Source organism: Natator depressus, chromosome 3, assembly GCF_965152275.1.
Source record: "Natator depressus isolate rNatDep1 chromosome 3, rNatDep2.hap1, whole genome shotgun sequence".
Classification (NCBI taxonomy): Eukaryota; Metazoa; Chordata; order Testudines; family Cheloniidae; genus Natator; species Natator depressus.
Window position 1 is genome coordinate 134,980,278 of NC_134236.1, and position 24,303 is coordinate 135,004,580.

At 39.9% G+C, this 24,303-nt stretch overlaps 1 protein-coding gene across 1 annotated transcript; it reads left to right on the forward strand.

Annotated features, from left to right (window-relative positions):
• The first annotated feature begins 111 nt into the window (after positions 1-111).
• LGALS8 (galectin 8) lies at positions 112-22,832 on the forward strand. Its single transcript, XM_074947044.1, has 9 exons — positions 112-268; positions 2,858-3,000; positions 6,727-6,815; positions 8,070-8,280; positions 9,645-9,764; positions 12,252-12,278; positions 14,185-14,273; positions 21,416-21,581; positions 22,082-22,832. Exons 2-9 carry the CDS (start codon positions 2,962-2,964, stop codon positions 22,229-22,231), a joined length of 891 nt encoding a protein of 296 aa, XP_074803145.1. The 5' UTR covers positions 112-268; positions 2,858-2,961; the 3' UTR covers positions 22,232-22,832.
• The last annotated feature ends 1,471 nt before the right edge of the window (positions 22,833-24,303 follow it).

The window sequence follows — 24,303 nt, forward strand, 5'->3', positions numbered from 1 at the left end:
AATAAAGCTATGTATCAGCGAGCGAACTGTGACACACACTGGTTCTTTAAGGAAACCCTGGGGGAGGAGGCTTTCTGAGCAGTGTACATGTGGTGATGTCATTGTGTTGGTGCATGAGAACCAGGAAATAGAAGTGGAGGAACCATTTTTGCTGTGCAAACAGAGTAACTAGCTAAATTAACCCACAACTGATCAAAATGGAAACAGATACATTTGATTTACAGTAAGATTTCAGTCTGAAGCTTTGAAGAGGTTATTCTTTACAAAGGTAAGTTAAATATAAATTAAATATGATTTAAACAGAGTGACAGTGTCCTGTCAGGGGAAAAAAAAACTGTTGAAATTTTAAAAACGCAGATGTGTTTGGATGCAGAAAAAAGGGTTGACTCCATTGAGGGGAGCATACAAAAGAAATAAGAACTAGAAAATTAAAAGGACCCTGCAAGGTTAAAATCATATTTTAAAAATATGCTTTTACTTGTGTTGTTAAAAACTCCTCTGATTATTAAAATTGAAACCTTTAAAAACTAATTTATTTTACACTAGTCTTATTTTGTTTACTGTTTAGGTTTTTCTCAAATGAGTCAATTTCACTTTATACAGTCTGTCTTCACTTTCTAGTTCTGATGTACTAGCACAATCTTGGAAAGTTTGGGAAACAGACATTACAGCGAGAACCTTTATATCAAAAGTAACAATTTTACTGCACTGCTTTTTTTAAAAAAGGGGATATTTCTCTTACTATTGTTTTTATGTAAAACTTGGTTTTTTACAATATCTGTGGTTTGTGTTTAAATTGACCTGACCACATCTCTTAAAGTAATTCTTAAAGCTCATGGAGAATGATAATCTGACTGACTATAGCAAATGGCAGGATTATTTGCCTATTTGGTGTTTATTACCAGGAATATTTTGGAGTTAGTGAGATATTATTACATCTTTGTGACATTGAAGGTTATTACATTTTTTTTTTTCATTTTGGAGCAGAAAAACCAAATGTGTTTACCAGAAAACCCTAACTTCAGTCCCGCTCCACATTTAGAAATAGAAATAATGCAGCTCACCAGTTTCAGTATTGGTGCTTTAGCTTAATGAATATTGCAAGTAATTTTCTCTCTGTTGACAGAGGGAGGAACTTGGGCATCTGCTGTGCATTTCTATCAGTGAATCCCCGCCCATATGCAGAACCCAGCAATTATATATCATTCCCTCATTCCAGAAATACAGAAATACCTACATTCCAACTTTCTCTCCATGTTATGCCCCACTTTCTTGATATGAAATTGCCACGCTGTCCAAGACATCCAGCAACACTGCCAAGATTTCAAATGCACCACAGGCTGAGACACTTAATATCAGATAGCTATGCCAGTTTGTACATGTGCCACAGAATTCTCAAGCTTGTTCATTCTCTATAGTCCCAGAGCCCTCTTTTTTAATGAAGTCTAGATTGCTGTCTCAGGTCATGGGAAGCAGCAGCATGGTCAAGTGAATAGGCTACCAAATTAAGAGTCATAAGATCTGGGTTCCATTTCTGGCTCTTCTACTAGCCTTCTCTGTACTGGGAATATCATATCTCTTCTGTGCCTCTGTTTCCCCATCTCTAAGATGAGGCAAATGATATTTGCCTTTCTTTGTAAATTGCTTTGAAATTAATGGGTGAAAAACGTGATAGAAGAACTAAGTGTTTTGTTGCCACATAATAATAAAATATAGAAAAAATTAAAATATAATAAAAAAAGTTACAATAGGCCACACCTCCACTGAGAGACTGAAGTAAATAAATCATGATGCATGAGTACAATAGTCGACTTTGTTCTGATTGGTCAAATATATTGTAACAAATATCAGGCAGTAATACAGCAAACATAGGCCCCACTAAGTCTGCTTAAATGAAATTGCCTTTGTTTGCATAATAGAATGCTATAAATAATATTATTGTTTATTGGTTTACATTTGGGTATTACATTCAGGTCACTTTGGGATGCCCTTCCGAAGAAGGGAGGGGTTGCTGAGTACAAGATACACTAAGAAGCTGCAGTTTCATTGCTGTCCAGTGCAATCTGTTCAGTGACTCTGTCAGTACTGTCCTTGAGATGTTCATTGATATCTGGGATTGTATATGCTGAAGGACATAGGAAACAGAAACTTTGCATCTTAGTTGTAGTTTTTCCTAGTCTTTTCACCACATTAGCAAAGGTAAGAGAACCCATGGTCTTTTGATTGGTCAGGAGAAAGCAACGGTCAGCCTACAGACTCTCCCTCAGGAGATTTAGGAATTAGCAAAAGAAGAAAATAAAATTGCTCTCCTGCTTATTTCAGACCAGATTTTGCCTGGCTCTTGTGTAGGAAGTAGGAACGTGTAAAGAGCCTTCCCATCTTGCACTTCCACATAAGGACCAGGAACAACTGCAGTCCCTGGGTGCAGGGACCATTCCTTCTCAGCTCCTCTGTGGGACTGTGACTCCATTCTTTTCCCACAATTTCCATGCTAACAAGAAGATCTAGACACCTGCGTAGAAAGGAGAATGGTGGACCATGCTTAAGGACTGTGCATTGTCCACACTTCCAGGCACAGTGGGGAGCTGTGGGAGAGATTATATCTATTGAGAACCAATCATTCCCAGAGTTCTCAAGCAAGCTTTGTAGCTATGTACGCACTGCCCTATGGTAAGGGGTAATGGGACAACTAAGCACTTAATTTTCATATCTTGTAGAAACTGTAAAATTAAGCCAGCAAATTCTTGTTAAAAATAGTATGTCAAAAAGCATGAAGAAGATTTTAATATTTTGAAGGCTGAACAAGGATGACTTCATTCAGTTTTTTTAATTAAAACTTAATTTTGGTTTTCCAAAGGTATCCTTTCTTCAATGCCAACAAAACAGTGAGAAATTTAACTATATTCAAAATCCATCGCTGGTCACACCTAGCCAACAGACTTGGCTGAAGGAGGGAAGACGATGCCCTTGGACCAACTGCAGAAGACAATCCATAACTCGGTAATTCCCCATTGTGTAAACAGCTTCTCCCTGAGAACACTGGGCAGCTTTACCCCAAGGGACTTTGCTCTTACATGTCAGCTAGTCAGAACTGTGTGTTGTTTGTGTGGTGATAGGAATATTGAGAAATCTCCAAATTTCTTCTGTATATGAGAATAACACCTGCTGCTTTCAGTACAGTTCCTGTTAACAGGGGTAGGGGACTTGGAGCTGTGTGTATCTTCAAAGTTAAAGTAGAGTGTATCCAAAAAGGAGAGAGCACTCATAAATTTGGAGTATCACAAGTCTTATCATTGTGCTGTGTCAGCATTGCCCCATGTCAGTGGAAATGTGAGACTTAAATCAGGTGGAGCACTTAGCTATACCCTTTTTAGGAGACAGAATTGGGCTTTTTGGCATGCAGAACAACTACATGTATCGTCCCCATTCTTCTTCATAATTTCCATGTTCTTTTTCGGGGCTGAACCCAGCATTGTGTTATTCTTTATTATTTTGTAGTTCTAGGTTTGTGTGGGTTTCACGACCTTGTTCTTGCAGAAGATGTATTAATGTATCGGTTTGATTTTGGTTATGTAAAGGAAGAAGTTGAATGGGAAGCTAGTTTCAAACTTAACTATGAAGGGAATAGCACCCTCCAATAAAAATACATCTGAGCCTATATTACAGGCAAAGCTGGTAGCACTGCATATTATGAAGGTTGCCCGACACTTCTCAGTAGAAGACACTGTCTTCAGTTGCTTATAACTTTGTCATACGTTGACTGGGGTAAAATTTTCCTTGCTAGGTGTCTAAGTCGGGTTGACGTTTTCTAGAAAATTTCAGCCAAAATGGTTGAGTTGTTTCCAAAAATGAGGCTAGTAAAAAGTGTTATTTTGCCCTTGTTAAAAAATTCTGGTGACCTTTTCTTTTAGGCAGGCCATTTGTCCGGTTTTAAGCCGGACTGTCCTGATTTTGGAAAAGTTTGTCCCTGTCCTGCAGTGGACATAGTTTTGTCCAGTATCATCATGCATGCAAGGGCATGCAGGCAGGAGCAGGCCCACGCTGTTGCGGAAATACTGGAATGTTTGATGTTCGAGGATGTGTCAGTGGCCATCCTGTTTTCTTTGAAAGTCCATGCTTTGGAGCAGGAACGTGAAATTTGGTGGGGGGTGAAGGGGTAGCTTTTGTGTAATTGATGTGCCTTTTGCCTTCCCCGTGAAAATCTGCTCAAATTTGGCCAAGTTATGAGTCTCTGAAAAATCTCAAATTGAACGTGCTCAATAGACTTCTTAGATATTAACTGCTACATTTCCAGAAATTTCTGTCCATATGGAGCATGCTCCAGTCCAGGGCTTATCTGGACTTTACTTGCAGTTGCGGCTATGAGCTATGAAAGGACGGGCACATGAACTGAGAGCAAGGAGCCTGTCTCTCCTGTGCTCTCAATGACCCGCTGCTGGGCCCAGGCAGAATAGAGGAGGAAGCTGCATAATTCAAGACAAGGACAAGATCTGGACCTGTGGAGCGGCAGGGAGAGTAGATTGGGACAAGAAACCAGAAGGGGTCAGGGTCAGAAACTGGGACTGGAGGCTGATGAAGAGGAGCAGGAAACTGGGAATGGGAGTTGCGGGAGGAGGGACTGGGACTGTTTGAGTAGGGACACTGGGACTTAGGAGGGGACTGGGAGCCGGTAGGTATGGGAGGGGGAGACTCAGATTAGATAAGAATCTGGGAGTAGAGACTGGAAATGGGAATCAGTGGGAAGCTGGGAAAAATGTGTGGGAGGGACAGATCTGATGAAGAGACAGTGTGGTGGGAGAATTGGGATAGTTTGGACAAGACTGGGACAGGGAGCCGTGTGTGTGTGACTCTGAGATGCACCTGCGCCCAGCCAACCAAGTGAGCCAGATAGCTGTATATCTGTGACTTGTCCTCTTGTTATTACCACTTCTCCAATTAGTGTCACCTACCAACTTTATCAGTGATACTATGTTTTCTTCCAGATCATTGATAGAAATGTTAAATAGCACAGGGCCAAGAACCAATTCCTTTGGAAACCCACTAGAAGCACACCCACTTGATAATTCCGCATTTACAGTTACATTTTGAAACCAATCACTTAGCCAGTTTTTAATTTTTAGTGTATACCACATTAATTGTATATTGTTCTAGTTTTTTAATCATGTCATGCAATACCAACTCAAATGCTTTACAGAAGTCTAATTATATTACATCAACACTATTACCTTTTATCAACCAAACTTGTAATACAATAATAAAAAATAAATAAATTAATTGACAGGATCTACTTTCCATAAACGCATGTTGATTGTCATTAATTATATTACCTTCCTTTAATTCCATATCAACTGCCCCTTTAAAATGCCCAGGATGGATGTCAGGCTGAGAGGCCTATAATTATCTGGTTATCCTGTTTACCCTTTTAAAAATTGGCACAACATTAGCTTTTTATCCAATCTTCTGGAACTTTCCTAGTGTGCTAAGACTAGCAGTCCAGTGAGCTCTTCATCTAGCTCTTTTAAAATTCTTAGGTCAAATTACCTGGACCTGCTGTTTTAAAAATGTCTGACTTTTAGTAGCTGCTATTTAACACCCTCCTGAGATACTAATAGAATGGAAAGTGTTAGCATATGAAATGACTACATCATAAGAATGGCCCTACTAGGTCAGACCAAAGGTCCATGTAGCCCAGTATCCTGTCTTCCGACAGTGGGCAGTGCCAGGTGCCCCAGAGGGAATGAACAGAACAGGTAATCCTCAAGTGATCCATCCCCTGTCACTCATTCCCAGCTTCTGGCAAACAGAGGCTAGGGACACCATTCCTGGCCATCCTGGCTAATGGCCATTGATGAACCTATCCTCCGTGAATTTATTTAGTTGTTTTTTGAACCCTGTTATGGTCTTGGCTTTCACAACATCCTCTGGCAAGGAGTTCCACAGGTTGACTGTGCGTTATGTGAAGAAATACCTCCTTTTATTTGTTTTAAACCTGCTGCCTATTAATTTCGTTTGGTGACCGCTAGTTCTCGTGCTATGAGAAGTAGTAGACAACACTTCCTTGTCTACTTTCTCTTCACCAGTTATGATTTTATAGATCTCAATCATATGTCCCCTTAGCCATCTCTTTTCCAAGCTGAAAAATACCAGTCTTATTAATCTCTCCTCATACGGAAGTCGTTCCATATCCCTAATCATTTTTGTCGCATCATTTGTTTTTTTTTCCCAAATGCAGAACAGAAATGTTTATTTAACACTTCTGCCATTTTTGCATTATTACTGATAATTCTACCATTTCCATTTAGTAATGGACTAATACTATTGTCATGATTCTTTTTGTTCTTAATATACTTAAAAAACCTTTTTCTTATTGTCCTTAACTCTGCGGGCCATATATTTTTCCTTGTGTCTCTTTGCTTCCCTTATCAATTTTCTATAATTCCTAGATTCTGTTTTATGTCCATTACTATCAACTTTCCCTTTCTTACATTTATTATTTTTTTTATTTTATTTTGTATAGTTGCCTTCACTCCCCCTTTAAACCATGTTGTTTTTTAGGCAGTTTGGCCATCTTTCTTGTTATGTTGGTTATTTAGAAAATTTTGCTCTCCAAATCATTAGATAAAACTGGGAATTTTGCTATATTGGTTTTGTTTTCATTGTTCTTTTTGACCTAAACATCCCCAAATGTTATTTTGAATTTATTCTATTTTCCCCTCCTTCTCATAGGTTATTCCATACACTGGGACAATCCTTAGTGGTCTTCTTCCTGGAGAACTAGTTGTAATACAGGGAAGTGTTCCTGATGATTCCGACAGGTAATGTCTAAAGCCATATGACTTTTAAGAGGTTATATTGTGAATGAGCCTTTGAGGAGGCAAGCTGATCAAAACCCAACTAAACAGCTTTTCATAGCTTGTGGGATACACATTCACTGGAAATGTTTTAATTTTTCTATGGTAAAATTGGGGCATTATAAACCTGATCCTGCTTCTGTCACTGGAGAGGCTCATTACTGTAATGGACATTGGATGAGATCCCAAGTTGTGTGACTGAAAATGGCTGAGATCTTTGGAAACAAACCCACAGCCTCAATAACAAACATTTTTCAGTTTTGAAAAAGTAATTAACATTATATTTCAAAGTGACACAATTCTTAAATCTTTAATTTTATATTTAAAAACTGAGAACTGCCACCATAGACACTTATAAAATACGTTGATTTATAAAATGCTCTGAATATATACAGTAGTGTCACACAATGCTGAATTTGTGTGTGTGTTAATAGGAAGCTAAGGAGTAAATAAAGGTTTCAAGGTGAAATTTAAAGAGAATAAGTAACTCCGCACCTTGCTCCCTGGCCTCTGCCCACTTTTTTGTCTTGTCGCTTGGCTCCCTTTGTTTCCTCCCTTTTTTGATCTTATTCAACTTCTTATGATCCAGAAACCTTTTCTCTCTAAGGGCAGTATCTGAAATAATAAAAGTGTTGTCACCTGGAAGAATCAGGTTTCAAATGGCAGGGAGGATGCATGATCTGGTGGCTAAGGTCCAGGATAGGGAATTGAGATCTAGGTTCTATTACCTCTTCTTCCACAAGTTTCCTATGTGAATTTGGTCATTTAATTTATTTTTCCATCTTTAAAATGGTCAATGAGGATTATTTAGAGGGGTAATGAGGATTAATTTATTAAAGTGTATGAAGTGCTCAGATGTTATGGTGATTAGCACCTGAGAAATGCTTATAAGTTATTCTAGTTCTCAGTAATAGATTAAGGGGAAGATTTTTGAAAACACATGAGAGTAAGACACCCAACTCCCATTCATTTTCAGTGGGAGCTGGGAGCATAACTGTCCATTGTGACTTTAAAAATCTTCCCATTTTTGGTTAGATATAAATTAGTATTATGTATGTAACACTTCAGTTTTTTACTTCTATCTGTTTTGTAATCACCATAACTAGGTTTAATGCAAAGTTTTTGTATTAACAACCAAAATGTAATTAGATATATGAATCTGTTGAGAGATCACTTCTGGATGAGCTGAACTGAATGTGTGTTTTAATTTGTGGTCAGGTTCCAGGTGGACTTCCAATGTGGCAGTAGCACAAAACCTCGTGCTGATGTGGCCTTTCACTTCAATCCCCGCTTCAAAAAATCGGGTTCCATAATCTGTAACACTCTGGAAAAAGAAAGATGGGGTTGGGAGGAGATCACTTATGAGATGCCTTTTCAAAAAGGAAAGCCATTTAAGATTGTCTTTATGGTTTTGAAGGATAAATTCCAGGTGAGTCCCTAAGGAAGGTGAATATTTAGCCACTTGTCATGCCATAAACGCAAACTTATTTGGAAGCATCAGTGTCAGTATTGTTTACTGTTATGTACAGTTTAATTACAAAGAGAAACTATAGGCTTTCCCTGAAAGGGGGGCACTGTGGAGTAATGTATGCCTTTACTTTTATATACTTGTACCTGGAAAGTTGTGTGTTGAGGGAGCAAATATCTTCCTGATTATATGAGCTGTTACACAACCCCTCCCCTTTCCCGTGTGCAAAAGGGCTTCTCCTGAACACGGCAGCCTTCCTGCACACAGAAGAGTGCTGGACAATGCTCTCTGCATCAGTCAGAGGAAATACTAAAGAGAAACAAATATCTGTCCAGCTCTGTCAGATTGAGATAAGACAAGTGTAGCTCTAAACAGGGCATTGGAGCGGAGCCCGCGGAGCAGCTCCGGAGCAGTGGAGCTGCAGGTTTTTGCCTGGAGCTGGAGCGGAGCCGGAGCACGGCTCCAAAGCCCTGGCTCTAAATAAGTCTATAGTCCATATGCCATCAAATGGTGATGTGCTGAGAGAATCAAAATATGATGAGAGATGAAATATCAAAACCAAAGTATAAATGTGCAGTAAATTTATCTTTGTTATGGAATGCCATTAAATATTCCACACTATTGTAAAGAAACATAACTAGGCAAGTATTTCTGTTTCTCTACCAAACTCCATGAACCATGGTGTACTTTAACCTTGTTCTGGAGGAGGAAGATGCCAATATCTCTGTCTCCATAGCTGTTTAATTCCTGGTTAGTCCATGTAGTCTTCTCTTGATTGATTTCTCTCCAGGGCTTTTCAGAGTGGCTGGAGTACAGCTTTCTCCACACTGCTTGAGGACTACGTTGTAGTTCTTGAGTTAAAGAAATAGATTACCATATTCATTTCAAGTAACACTAGTGTGAGGTTGTGTGGTAGAATCATTGTGGTGTGGTGCTAATATAGAAGCGGAAGTGTTTGTGGGTGGGTGGGTGGGGAGAAGGGAATATTTAAACATAACATATTAAGAAAAAGACATGAAGTCAGTGATTACAAGGTAAACCAAGAAAATCAGACCCCAAAACAGTCAATAGACTTTATGCAACTTAACCATGATTATTATATTACCCATCATGTTCACTATTTCAATTTCAAAATGTGAAGGAAAAGAAAATGAATTTAAACCTAAATTCTTTGTTGTCAAAGGCATGTTCCAAAGCAAGAAGCTAAAACAAAACACGACTGACTAAAATTGAGAGAAATGTAAAGGTTTAGTAGTGATCTTCTGTTGAGTATATAAATACTATTTCAGATATCAGTACATTTCTGCCTTTTTCTGCCTCTTTAGGTGTCTGTAAATGAAAAACATTTGCTGCTGTACAACCACAGAGTTAACCTGGAAAGAATAGATACACTGGGGATATATGGGAAAGTACAGATTCAGACTATAACGTTTGTTTCTAATAATGTAAGTTGCTGAATTGGATAGCTAATTTTGGGTTGCTTTTCCTTATGTCTTTCTACTTCACATTGTGCTGTACTGAAGTAAGATATCAACAGTGAAAATGAAGTAACACAGAAATAAAATCTATATTAACTTCAATATAGACGTACAGTAATGTCTCCTGACATATCCAGTATAATGATTTCTTCCCCTATTCATCCCCCCAAAATATTATCTGAATGTTTTGTTCCTTAAATGTCAGATAAACAAGGTTATATTGTACAACTCTGAGCCTTGTCTAGAGCTACAGCTAATCATTCCTCTGCTCAGTGTTGGAATGTCTTTTTTTCTATTTTGGATTTGAATTTTCTGTGTTGGGGAGGGAAGCCCAGCCTACAAACTTATATCACAGTTAATATGAAAAACAGATTGGATGCAGAAATAGGCATGTGTAATTTACCCGCCTTGGAGACAAAGACCAGAATTTTCAGCTTCTTGTGCTTCAAAATGATCCCTGGAGCATCTTTCCCAGAATAATCTACTTCCAAACACTTGCACTAAGACAGAGCTAGAACTCTTTACAGAGTGTTTACTTGTATATGTGACCTTACTTTATCGACCAAAACAAACTCTAAATTGGCTGATTAGATGGTGAATGTACCTTTTTGAGCTTTGAGTCACCCACTGGCTAGGTTTCAATGCTTTGAGATGATATGGAGCAGCACAGTGCTTTCTCCTAATTGATTCAGACAAACTGCCAAATCTGTTGAAGGTGAACCAATGGGAGGGAACTGCTCAGTCGGTCTCTCTCCTGCACAACCCTGTATAGAAGACAAGACTTCTATTTATTACACAGGGGAGACCTGCAAAACCCCACAGACTCTTCAGGTATGAAGGGGCAGGTGAGGGTCTCCCCATCCCTCCCTTACTATTCTGCAGGTGAAGCTCAGCCTTCTGGGCTGTCAGTCAAATGAGGCCCTTGTGAAGCAGCCAGGTCCACTGCAACAGCTTCCCTGTTCTTTGTCCTAGCATGAGGAGATTAAGCTTGCTGCAGTAGACAGCAGCATGGGGATTGCCAGCAAAACAGCAAGGGAAGTGCCCCTCTTCACACCAGTGCAGACAGTGGCTAGTGAGTGCAACAAGGCAGCACAGCACAAGGGGTAGGGGAACAGCCCAGAAATGCAGTTACGTAGGACAATAGTTCTCTCCCCTTCCATACCAAACTCTGACTCATTCCTTTTATCTGCCTAAGAAGTAAAATTCCTCAGAAACTCAGGCGGAAGTATTTTTTTTCCTTTTGTGAAAGCTTCCTGGATTTCTACCTGCTAATCACAGCTTAAATCTTCCTTGTTTTCTACCAAACCTCTAGCCTGACTCAGGTCACCAGGGTAATAACTGTATTGAAGAGAGGCACATTCGTTTGTATCTGAAAGAAACAGCAACTGAGCTCTGAAGAGGTGTCCACCAAGCTCTTTTATATATGCAGCATGTATGTAGCTCTATATCTGGGTACTTATATGGCCCTCAACATCTAAATGCCTGGATTAAATGTTAACCTGAAGTTGAATGTTTCAGTTTTGGAAGACTGATTCTGGGTGTAGTTTTGGGCCAGCAAGTGTTGAACATTTTGACCTCTGCCTCCAAGTGCAATACAAAGAGAAAAACACATAAGTTTTCTTAATCATAGAAGAAAATGATCGTGTAATCACAGGTTTTCTGTTTTTGTATCTTTATAGTTTCTCTGTTGCTGTTTTGAGGCTGACCACAAAGTTGTTTCATTTTCTCTACTTTCTGTTTTCCTTCCCTGCTAGTGGGGACAGTTCTGCTAGCTTATGAATGAAGAACGGCGAGGGTTGCCCTGAACCAAACAGGTTGAGGTTATGAGCTGATATGAAAGTGGCTAGGCCAAAGCTTGTTCACATTTAGCAACATTTAAATTCAAGATTCAAGTTACACGCCATGTGAATTATGTAATGTAAAAAACCAGATGACTGAAATCCCAAGATCCTCTAAGATCCTATCCCTTAAAGGCCCTGCAGAATTGTCTTCCTCATTCCATTTAGGAATGCTGAATGTGGTGTCCTCCAAAAAATCCCATCAGTACTATATTGAGGATCTGCCTGAAGGGTTACTCAAAAGCAATACCAAATGACAGGTCTCAGGCCTGTCAAGTGAGGGTCCAACCTAGAGCCAGATCCTTTTAGACAGCACAATGTGGTTTCACTAGATAGTCTTTTGAATAACTTTTAACCATAGTCACAGGATTTCCATAGTAGTCTAAAGCCACACATCTTCGTGTATAGTTCTAACAAACTTAGTTTAGAATCAGAATTCTTGTACATGTGAGCAGTGATCTCTAAATATCTTTCCTCTGCAGTCTTCACAAGGCTCTCAGCCATCATCTTTAGGAATAACAAAGATAAACTCAGAAAATGTATGTATGCCTATACTGTGGTTATGTGATCTTCCCATTCTTTGATGTTCTAGTTAACTTTATTTATTTATTTGTAGGGAGAAGTGCCTGATGGTTCACAACTTGTAAGTATTGTTTTATATATGAAAATTGCAAATATTAAAACATCTGAATTGGTTTAGCTTCAACTTCCAGCCATTGAATCGTGTTTATATCTTACTCTGCGAGATTGAAGAGCCCATTTTTAAATATTGGTCCCCATGTAGGTGCTTATAGACTGTAATCAAGTCCTGACCTGAAACTATTTGCAAATTTGACACAAAGAGTTTCGACCATTCATAAAGGGGCCAGAGGAGTAGGTGTCCCCCCTTCTCCCCTTTTAACATTTAGCCCAGTGGGTAAGGGCACTCTCCTGGGATGGGGTAGACTCAGGTTTAAACCCCTGCTGTGGAACAGATTCAGAATGGACTTTTTCAAATCACTGAAAATTCTGAAAAATTTGGTTTGACCAAACCGATTTTGTTTTTTATTGAACTGCCACTGAACCAAAAAATTAAGTGGCAGTGTGCACAGCGCTATGTTGGCGGGAGAGCTTCCCCCGCTGACATAGCTACTGCCACTCGTTGAGGTGATTTTAATATGTCGATGGAAGAGCTCTCTCCCGTCAGCACAGAGCGGCTACACAAGCCATCTTACAGAGGCGCAGCTGTATGGGTACCTCTGTGCCGCTGTAAGCTCGCTAGTGTAGACATGGCCTGAATTAATGGGTGAAATTTTAATCCTGTGCACAAAAACTTACCAAAAAGGCAGATAAGCTTGCTCAAGTGCAGATTCCTGCTACAGCTCCAACCCTTAAAAGCAAGGAAATATGGATTTAAAGGAAATACCCTGTGACGCACTCCTGAAATCAATGATTGTCAATGGGATGGTGCCCATCCCAGAGAAGTACCTTCTACTGAAAGAATTCTACACACTACACTCAGTGCATTCATCTTACTTGCACAAATCCTTAATTCTGATATCAGCACCAATGGCCTGTGCCTGGAACATGGCCAGGGCCCACACTGCTGGAGGAATAATAGTATATTAAGGAGTTCCTGTACATCATGAGGGCTGTAGGCGTAAGAGCTCTGCATGGAGAGGAGTTGCAAGATTCTCACCTAATCACATGCTTCCAGGAGCTGGGGTTTTAACAGACATGTCAACTATCATGGGACTTGTGATAAAATTATGAGTTGGTAACACTGCTGGCACTGAAGTCCCTTTAAATTGAGCCAGAGAAGCCTTTGAAACACTGATTCCAGCTTAGACAAGTTTTTAGCCTGTGAATTTAATATCAATCCTTTCACACACACACACACACACACACACACACACACACACACACACACACACACACACTGCGCCTGCAGGCTCATCATCTCAGGCGGATGATGATGCCCATGTGAAGCCTCAGGGACCCTCCACACCAGCACAGGGGGCTGATTGCAGAATCAGAGGGCTGTTGGTACATTTTTCACAACTTCAGGGCTGTAATGTTAACAATGGGCTTGTTCCAACTCAGTAAACAGCACAAGTCAATTCCATGAAGGGAAACACCCAGTTGCTACTGCAGGTAGGACAAATTTCTTAGCTCAGGAAAGTGAAACTTAGTCTGTTGCATTGTCCAGCAGTAGCAATGGCTGCAGAGAAAAGTCTCCTGGATGAAGCTACTTGTACCATCTGTCTGGAGTATTTTAAAGACCCATTGATTATCCAAAAGATTTTAAAAATTAATTATAAACACTAAATAAAGGATCCTGGAATGAACATGCCTATTTGCCTTCCCACCCATAACTTAGATCATCCTAGTGGTGGGTGAAAATAATTAATTAAAAGACATGGAAAATTTGAAAAAGACAAGTAGACATGTTCAGATTACTTAAAAAAATACAAAAGCAGAGACTGTCAGCAGGGAGGTGACTAATGGGGGTCATCAGAATGTGTATTTAAAGCCACAGGCTATAACTCTGAGCACGGTTGCCTTTTCAGGTGGTTCCTTACATTGCAAGGCTTAATTCTGCACTTCGTCCTGGACAGACAGTTGTCATCAAAGGAGAAGTGAATAAAAACCCAAACAGGTCAGTAAATCGCAGTGCTCTTACATTCTAGTAGCAGATTAAATTGTAACGTAATATGGTCATTGTTCATTACTCCTATTAATATCTGAGTTACTCTGTCATCAAGTCTGATTCTTCCTTACCTGCACCTGCCCAGAGGACACAGATCCTCAATCCTACCTCAAGGTGACCATCTGAAGAGATCTGGATGTCGTTTTCTCAGGAGCCTATCAGCACTGCTCCTGAGTCAGCTTAAAGTGGAGTTCTACTCTCACAAGTGATTGTTTAAGATCTGCACCCTGTGTATATTCAGGGCCACAGCTGTTCAGTTTAAAATTTATGTTCAGCTCTACAAAACCATCACAGTTGTGTAACATGTTGACACAACTTATCAACCAACCAAATACAAATGATGGAAAGTACAGTTCTTCGTGCAGCCCTATTCTACACATGTGCATGATGCTTCAGTCGTAACACCTCACCTTCCATGGCAGATTACTTCAGACAGATCCAGGAGCTGATGAAATGCATCACTGATTAAGTGCATCCAATCACCTTAGAAGAGGTCCAGGATTCCCACAATAAATTCCTGGACAGTTTGCATACTTATTCCACATGTGTAGCCCTTCCAATCAATGAAGTTTTACTGGAGCCCTCTAAGACTATCTGGCAGACTCCAGTGACAGTACCACCCACTTGTAAAGCATGGTTATAAAAAAAAAAATACTACATCCCAGCCAGAAACTGAGTTTTTATTCTCTCATCCTTCATCAAACTTTGATAGTGGAAGAGGTTAATGAGCGCGATAGCCAACACTGTGCTAAATCTGCTTACAGTAAGGACCAGAAGAAGCTCAACCTCTTTGTTTGCGGAGGAGTAATCCTTACAACCAATCAGGCACTTATGTCAAGCTATGACTATTTAAACGACAATAATTTAACACCTTTACTGAATATCTATGAAAGGTGCATTGTGAGCAATTCAAGACCATCAGCCAGGAGGGTCAGCTCTTAGTGAGAACCTCATTGCAAGCCTCCATAGATGCAACTGATACTGCTGCATGGTCCATTTCCACTGTGATCATGATGCAACAAGCAACATAGCTCCAGTTGTCAGGCTTCCCTATGGAGGTACTGTAGATAATACTCTTGAGGACCTTCCTTTGGATGGTCGCATATTGTTTTTTAGAGTCTACCAACTACTCCCTTCGCACCTTGAAAGACTTGATGGCTACTCTTAGATCCACTGAGATCTTTACGCCTGCAAACAAAATGTTTAGCTAGTCTCAGACGTCAGAGATCTCACCCAGCTCATTTTTCTAGCTTCTGTAGTTCACCGAAACTCTCAGCCAAGAGGCCCTGAATACTCAAAAAAGAAGACTGCTGCTGCCATAGCTACTTCATCCCAGCCACCCTGTCATCCAAGCATCAGTTTTGATGGTTTGGCCAAGAGTCTGAACCACTCACTCCACAGAGATTTACTGCAGCATTATTCCATCCTCCTCACCCCTTTTGGATACCACCTCTCCCAATTTCAGTCTGCATGGGAGAACATAACATCTGACATATGGGTTTTGGAGGTCTTAACATTGGGGTTATTCCATCAAGGTCATGTCCGTCCGTCCCTCCCTCCCTCCCTCCTGCCCTCCTTCCCCATCCCTCTTCAGGGACCTATCTCATGATCAGTTCCTGAGTGAGGAAGTTGCGTCTTTCCTATGCATAGGAGCCGTAGAACCAGTTCCACTTCAGCACAGGGGGAAAAGGGTTTTATTCAAAGTACTTTCTAGTCTCTAAAAAGAATGGGGGATGAAGGCCAATATTAGCAGAAAACAGAAATTCAAGATGGTGATCATTACAGGTATAATTCCCGCTCCTAGATTCCAGGGATAGGTTTGCATATCTCAACCTTCAGGACACACATTTCCACATTGCAATTCACCCCCTCACAAGAGGTTCCTTTGATTTACAGGTCAGCCACGTAAATACCACGTGCTCCCTTCTAGCCTCTCCTGTGTGTCCAGGGTATTCTCAAAGGCCCCGGCAGTTGTGGTTGCTCCTGAGTGTCCTTTAAGCATAACTGTCTTCTTTTAACTCGATGATAGGAATCAGCCTGAGTAGCCAATCAGGAGGTTCTATTGGCCGTACAAATGACAAAGTCCATGTTTCACCTTTACGGCCTCCAGATCAGTCTCAAAAAGATCATTTTGATTCAGGTTCAACAGATTTCATAGGAGCCTCTCAAGGTTGTGACAGCTGTGGACAGGTTTGTGAATCTACAGAATCTTATTGCTAAGATTTCATCAAGGAACTGTCTTCAGCTGTCGGGTGATATGGCAGCATGCGTCTTCATGATCCAGCATGCCAAATTACTCTCCAGTGTTTCCAGGAATGGCTCAAGACAACCCAATAAGCAGTCTCAACAGACAGGTCTCCATTCCTCATTGGGTTCTGGACTTGCTCAGTTGGTGGAAGAACACCTTCAAAGTCTGTGCAGGAATTCTCTTCTTTCCAGCTGCTCCAACTGCCATCATCATTTCAGACTCATTTCTTTTGGGATGGGGAGAGCATGTTGGCACTCGCATCATCCAGGGCAAATGGTTTTCACAAGAGAGTCTTCTGCATGTCAACATTCTGGAGTTGAGGGAAGTCAGCTTGCTTCCACTTCTGCCACTGATCCAAGCCAAATCCATCAAGATCATGGCAATGTGGCCTGCATGTTCTACATCAATCAGGGTGGAGAGCACATACCTCCTCACTCTGTGCTGAAGGAATAAAACTCTGCAATTGGTGCATGGTCACCAGATATTCTTCTCAGCTTCTCACCTTCTGGGTATATAGAACACCATGGCTGATGATCTCAGCAGGCACCTCTCCCAGAATTATGAGTGGGAATTGGATTCATGAGTCCTCAACAGCATATTTCTAGCCTGGGGATTTCCAGAAGTGGAACTTCTTGCCAATGCAACCAAAGAAAAGAGCAAGAAGTTTTGCTCAAGAGTGGGTATTGATCATCAATCTCAAGATGCCTTCCTCATTTCATGAACAAAGGCTTTCTTTGTGCTTATCCACTAGTGTCATTGTTCTTGAAAGTTCTCAACAAGATCAAGCAGGACAAAGAAAAGGACATTTTGTCTGCTCCAACTTGGCCAAGACAAGTTTGTTATCCTCGTCTTATTTGGTTTACTTCTCACCCACTGTGGCAACTTCCAATCAGTTCCCACCTGTTATTGCAGGATGTCGGTCAGACACTTCATCCCAAGCTGGAAGTTCTGCGGCTCCAGGCTTGGCTCCTTGATGGTTCTTGGAGTTAGAGACTTCCTGTTCAACATGTGCTGTTAAACAGTAGAAAGGAGTCCATGCAACATACTTAACTTCAGAAGGGAAGGAGATATTACTTCTGGTGTATCTGCTCTTCTTTTCACTGTCCTACACTACCTGTTGGAATTTTAAAAAATCAGCTCTTACTAGGAGTTCTGTCATTCATTCATCGGCGATCCCTCAATTCGAGGATGATCGGTAACACAGATTTACATATGGGTCCTGAGATGCCACAGATCCGACCACAGTAGGTACAGATATTTCCTGGTGGATCAGCTGCCTGCTGGGAGAAAGTTCTTTCAAAGTACACTTGGTGGCTATGACAGCCTTTCATTTACTGGTCAAAGGCTTTTTGGTTTTTGTTCACTCTGTCAAGATTGCTTGCTGAGGTCTGACAAATCTTTTCCCACAAATTAGAAAACATACTCCTATATGGGACTTGAACCTTGTCCTTATGCCTTATGAAACACTGCTTTGAACCACTAACTATAAGTTCGTTGCTATCAATAGCTACCAATGCTATCAATGAAAATAGCTTTCTTGGTGACCAACACTTCTGCCAGGAGGGTTGGAGAACTGGGGGCTTTAATGGCAGAGACCACCTTTCCCCATTTACAGTGTTCTTCAAGGAAAAGGTCTTGTTGTGATCACATCCTAAGTTTTTACCTGAAGTGTTGGCTGAATTTCATATTATCAACCAGATCATTCATCTCCTGTTTTGTTTCTCCCCCCCGCGCCCCAAAACTGCATCAGACAAGGAAGGAAGCTGCCTTCCACACCCCGGATGTCAGAAGGTATTTGGACAGAACTAAACCATTCAGAAAGTGTCCCACACTCTTTGTCAATTGCAGAAAGAGCCAAAGGATCCACAGTCTCCACCCAGACTTCCAAGATGGATCTCTGAGTGTATCATTTCATGTTATGACTCAACATGCAGTCTCCTTGTAGAATTTTAGCCCATTCTATGAGGTTGCAATCTACTTCCATGGCATTGCTCAATGTTCCAGTTACTGAAATTAGCAGAGCTGCAACATGGACCTCAGTACATACTTTCTCAAACTACTGTGCTTTGGTTCATGCCTCTAGAGTTGATGCTGCAGTTGGCAATGCAGTTTTGTCTTCAGCATTAGACAATATTCCAAAGATCACTTCTCCCTACAGGAATACTGCTCTGGAGTCACCTTCAGAGGAGCAGACATAGGGACACTACTCAAAGGAGGAGAGGTTACTTATGCTGTGTAGTAACTGGTGTTTAAGATGTGTCCCCCTTTGGGTGCTCCACTTCAGGTGCACGTGAGCCCTCCTTCCCCATTGCTTCGGAGTTTCCTCTGCTGAACTTTGTGGTAGAGAAGGAACTAGGGGGGTTCACCCATGCAGCCCTGTGTATCCTTAGTATGGGGCTTGAGGCTGCGTGGAGGGCACATACATGAGCCTAATGGGCACTGGTACCGATGATCTCTGATCAAAAGTGCAGGAGACGCATGCACACCTTAAGTGGACCACCCATAGGGATACATATCTTGAAGAACTCCAGGTGAATAATCTCACCTTTTGTGTTAGGATTAGGCATGGAATATTTCAACCAAACTGAGTATTTCAGAATGGAGAATGAATACAGGGAGCTAAACTGGGAGTGTCTCAGTTTAGCCTTAATTTATAACACACAATATCAAACCAATGCTACGCATCATGTTACTAACAATGTAAGACGCTCATATGTGCCCGCTGGATTTAGCATTGAACAATTCTTCCTGTCACAGGAAACAAATTTTCCGTGTGATGCTATGGACACTATGACAGAAGACAAGTATATGTACTCTTTTAAAAATGATCCACAATAAAAGATGAGCCGCAGGAAAAAGGAACACTGATCTAAGAGAAAAATGTAAGGGTCCAATCCAGCAAACAATTATGTACAGGTGTAGTGACTCTTGCTGGATCGAGGCACTAGATTTGCAATCTTTCCAACTAGGATTTATGTCAAGGTAGGTATTTTTTGATTTAACAGCTTTGATGCTTGCTAAGTTCCTAATGAACATAACAGCTGTAGCCTATAGGATTAACCTGCTTGCTTGCATATATATCTTTTCTTATAGTTTAAGGATTTGGTTTATTGTAATAGGTTTATAGATTTATATTAAAGAAAGTTCAGCTGTAATGCAAGGGACCTACAGGCCATATCCTGTATGTTGAGCTCAGTTGGCATATCTATGTCTGGGATCTTTCACCTAGATAGATAGATAATGGTAAAATGGCATAGGGGGTTTCCAAGTCTATACCCTCAAACTTAAGAGGTACACCACAAGGAAAGAACCAAAATAACTGGGAGAACAAAAATAACATGTGTATAATCTAATGTAATTAATGTGTGTACATGTCATCAATACGTACAAACATACCAGCCTATGGAGTAAGTGTACCCTTACATTTTTGTGGGTAAAAAATAAAGTTTGGGCATAAAAGGAGGGTTCAGACACTGTGCCCTATAAAAGAGGGCCTTGCTAGAAGGCCTGTACTTGTTTTTCTTAAACTTTCTAAGTTCCAAGGGGACTAGGCTAAGCTTGGTTTCCCTAAGCTTTTGTTCTTAGTTTTATTAGGTTTTAAGTTTGTTAGTTATATAAACTCTAAGTTAGCTTCGATAGCTCTTAGCTCTAGCTTCTTCTAAGATTTGCACCTCTCACTCAAGAATTAAGGAACCTGAACCGCCAAAGGCGAGACTGGTCCTGTCTCTCTCACCACCAGGTTATCAAAAAAGAGTGTAAGGATATTAATCAAAGCTTAATTATACCATATGTATCTTTTAAATAGCAGTAATACAATTTTAACTTTGTAACTCTAATTATTTTACCATTTAATTAAAACTTCATTTATTTTAATCAAAAGTCTTTAAGGCTGTATTTGTCTCCGTGTGAGCTTCCTGTCATACCCCCGAGGGTCCTCTGTAAAGCCTACTTCGGAACAAAAACCTTATCTTCTAATCAAACAAATTGGCAAGCCTAAAACCCATTAATTTGGATAGTATATTATTAACCTCCTAAATCAGGGGAGATATAATTGCTCTCTATAAATATATTAGAGGGATAAATACCGAAGAGGGAGAGGAATTATCTAAGCTCAGTACCTATGTGGACACAAGAACAAATGGATATAAACTGGTCATTGGGAAGTTTAGACTTGAAATTAGACGAAGGTTTCTAACCATCAGAGGAGTGAAGTTTTGGAATAGCCTTCCAAAGGAAGCAGTGGGGGCAAAAGACCCATCTGGCTTCAAGATTAAACTCGATAAGTTTATGGAGGAGATGGTATGATGGGATAACATGATTTTGGCAATTAATTGATGGCCTGTGATGGGGTGGGATCTGAGTTACTACAGAGAATTCTTTCCTGGGTATCTGGCTGGTGAATCTTGCCCATATGCTCGGGGTTTAGCTGATCGCCATATTTGGGGTCGGGAAGGAATTTTCCTCCAGGGCAGATTGGCAGAGGCCCTGGAGGTTTTTCGCCTTCCTCTGTAGCATGGGGCACTGATCACTTGCTGGAGGATTCTCTGCTCCTTGAAGTCTTTAAACCACGATTTGAGGACTTCAATAGCTCAGACATAGGTGAGAGGTTTTTTGCAGGAGTGGGTGGGTGAGATTCTGTGGCCTGCGTTGTGCAGATCAGACTAGATGATCATAATGGTCCCTTCTGACCTTAATATCTATCTATGAATCAGGCAACACAACTCAGTGTATCTCTAAGATGATAATTGTATATTATTTGCTGAATTTTTCATTAAATGTGCTGCACTCTGTCTGGGATGTATGTGCGGTCTCTTGCTAAGGGTAATCTTAAAATGTTTTTCAGCTTTGCTGTTAATCTAAAATCAAGTGACTCAAAGGATATTGCACTGCATCTGAATCCCCGAATGAAAACGAAAGTTTTCGTGAGAAATTCCTATCTTTGTGATAGCTGGGGAGAAGAGGAAAAAGATGTCACTAATTTCCCTTTCAGCCCAGGAATGTACTTTGAGGTAAGGTTACATCAATTAGGATTAAAAAACCAAACAATGCCTGTGTATTAATGAATGGAAATAGTTAAATGATAGCCTTTTTATCTCATGTAGTTAGCAGGAGTTAAGATTCAGGGACAATAACTTTCTTAAATGTGAGTGTAACTGTTTGGGACTGAATCTAAAAAAGCAGCTATAAAAGTTAAAATTGATTCAAAGTATGTTACTGCTATGAAAAAAATACTTTATTCAATCCCCCTTTCTCCTCTGAACAAGTGAAAGTGCCTGAATTAGCCTTTACCTGTTGCAAGTGATATTTTCAGTAAACTATGCTCTGTATGTCCAAGCTGCATTTTCCCTTGCAGTTTTAATATTAAACTAAAATATTTATTTTTAGTAAGGTCCTAGACTTAGGAGTGGAAGCTAGGTTTGTCTGATGCTGAATTAGACCACCAGAATCTTCATTTTAATCAAATTAAAACTTAAGTGAAAACCTCTTGTGTTCCTGTTTTTGCTTTCAGTTGTTAATTTTCTGTGATGTTCATCAGTACAAGGTTGCTATAAATGGTGTGCACATCCTGGAGTACAAGCATCGATTTAAACAACTTGAAAAGATCAGTGTATTGGAAGTTACTGGAGACATTCAGTTACTGGATGTGAGGAGCCTGTAGCATCATATTCTTCCACCCTCTGTTGCCTTCTACTCAGTACAAACTGGTATTGAATAGCCCAGATCCATGTCCCATTTATCCAAGTTTCTGTATTGGTGCTTATCACAAAGTTGAGCCTCAAGAGTCAAAATCCTATTAGACTATATCTTCCCCAGTTTTCAGTATTTTGGCAAACTAAAGTCACATTATCGGCTTCAGTAGGCACAGATCTCCTGTTATATGAAGAATTCAATTACTGTACCTAGCAATATAAAGATTTGCTTTATAGTATTAGAATAATTGCAAAATATTTTGTAAATTAGAACACAGAAGACTGTACTATGGAATGCTAATAACTATAAATTCAATATTGTCTGTTAAGAGCTGGACTGAAATATGATCTGTATCTGAAAATGGACTGTCAACCTCTTGAGATCTAATCAAGTTCTAAGTATATTTGAAGCCTTATTGTTTATATGCAATGTTAAAGAGGAATTATGTAAGGAAAGAATGTACTCTAATTTTAGGGAGAGCACATCTGCAGTCTCATTGCTTTACTCTGGTTTTTATAAAACGAAAAAGGAGTACTTGGGGCACCTTAGAGACCTTACAGCTGTAGCTCACGAAAGCTCATGCTCAAATAAATTGGTTAGTCTCTAAGGTGCCCCAAGTACTCCTTTTCTTTTTGCAAATACAGACTAACACGGCTGCTACTCTGAAATCTGGTTTTTATGTTAATATAACTTGAAATTAGTAGTATTAGACCAGAATAAACTGGAATAATGCTATGATGAATCAGAACCCTGCTATATTAAACTAGTGAACGTTAGTGGTAACTCTACATCTTGAAAAGGTATTTCAGCCCCAAACCTAAAACATCTAACCTAAGCTACCTCACAGCATGTCAGCTTTGCTGAATTTTTTTGAAAACAAAACAAAACACCCTCCCTGGGGTCCAAGTGATATTTTATTTTCTTGTCTATTGCACTGCAGCACAGATGCTCTAAGCCACTTCCTTGACTCTCATAGTTACGTCAGCTTCTGCTCCTAAGTGGCATAAGTCAAGCCCATAGAAAAACCTCTGGCTATTCTGGTGGAATTCTGTAATTTTAGCTGAGATCAAAGTGAAATAACACTGTCCTCTATTGGGTTGATTTAGCTAGCTCTTATCTTGTCAATGTTTGGAGATACAGTATTATAGGAGAGATTCTAAAAAGAGCTCTTATCTTTTTTTGATTCAAGTTGCTCAGGAATAGAAGTAATCATATCTGTTTTTTTTAAAAGGGTGTGGACCCATGGATGCTACGCATTAAATCTGAGCTCAGAGGCAATATTCAAGAGGTTGACAGTCAAGAGTGTTCACCTACTACCCCATTGACTAAGTTGCACTACAATATGCTATCAAACAAATATTTTTAAAAAAATACTGATTAGCATATACATAGACCCTCTGAGGCCAACAACATTAACATTTCCCTGAGGAAATCTTTATATGATGCATTTATAACAGTTTACAAGGTATTGTCTGTGATACCATTTCCCTTCTCATATAGGTCATGAGGTTAAAAATGGAAGTGTTCTGATCCAATACTTCTATAATTTCATGTCCTATCTAGTTATTTGCTAATGATTTTCAGATGGGGCAACTGTGGTGTGGGGTATAAAATGTGAAATACAAGACTTACAGAAATACAGGCAGTTAGTGCAGTTGAAATGTATAATAGATGCCGTAGGAATTAAGTTGACTGCTGTAAAATTGTATAAAGCAAAGATGATCTTCCAAAAATTAAATCTCAATTTTTGTGAGCTATGACTAAATATTTAATATTGGTCTTTAAAGTGTATGAGTTCTACATTCTCTTTTGATAACTAACCCAATCCCTTGCCATATTATGCATATGCTTCAAGCAGCATATGAAATGTAACTAATATTTTTGACTATGCTTACAGACCATTATTAATTTATCTATTCACTGTCTTAGTATGTCCACTGGTAGTGGGCATGATGAGGAAGAAAAGGTGTGCGAAAGTTTTGTTATTTAAAAGGTGTGGGCTAATATTTCGTGATTAAGTTTTTCTACAGGCTTAAGGTT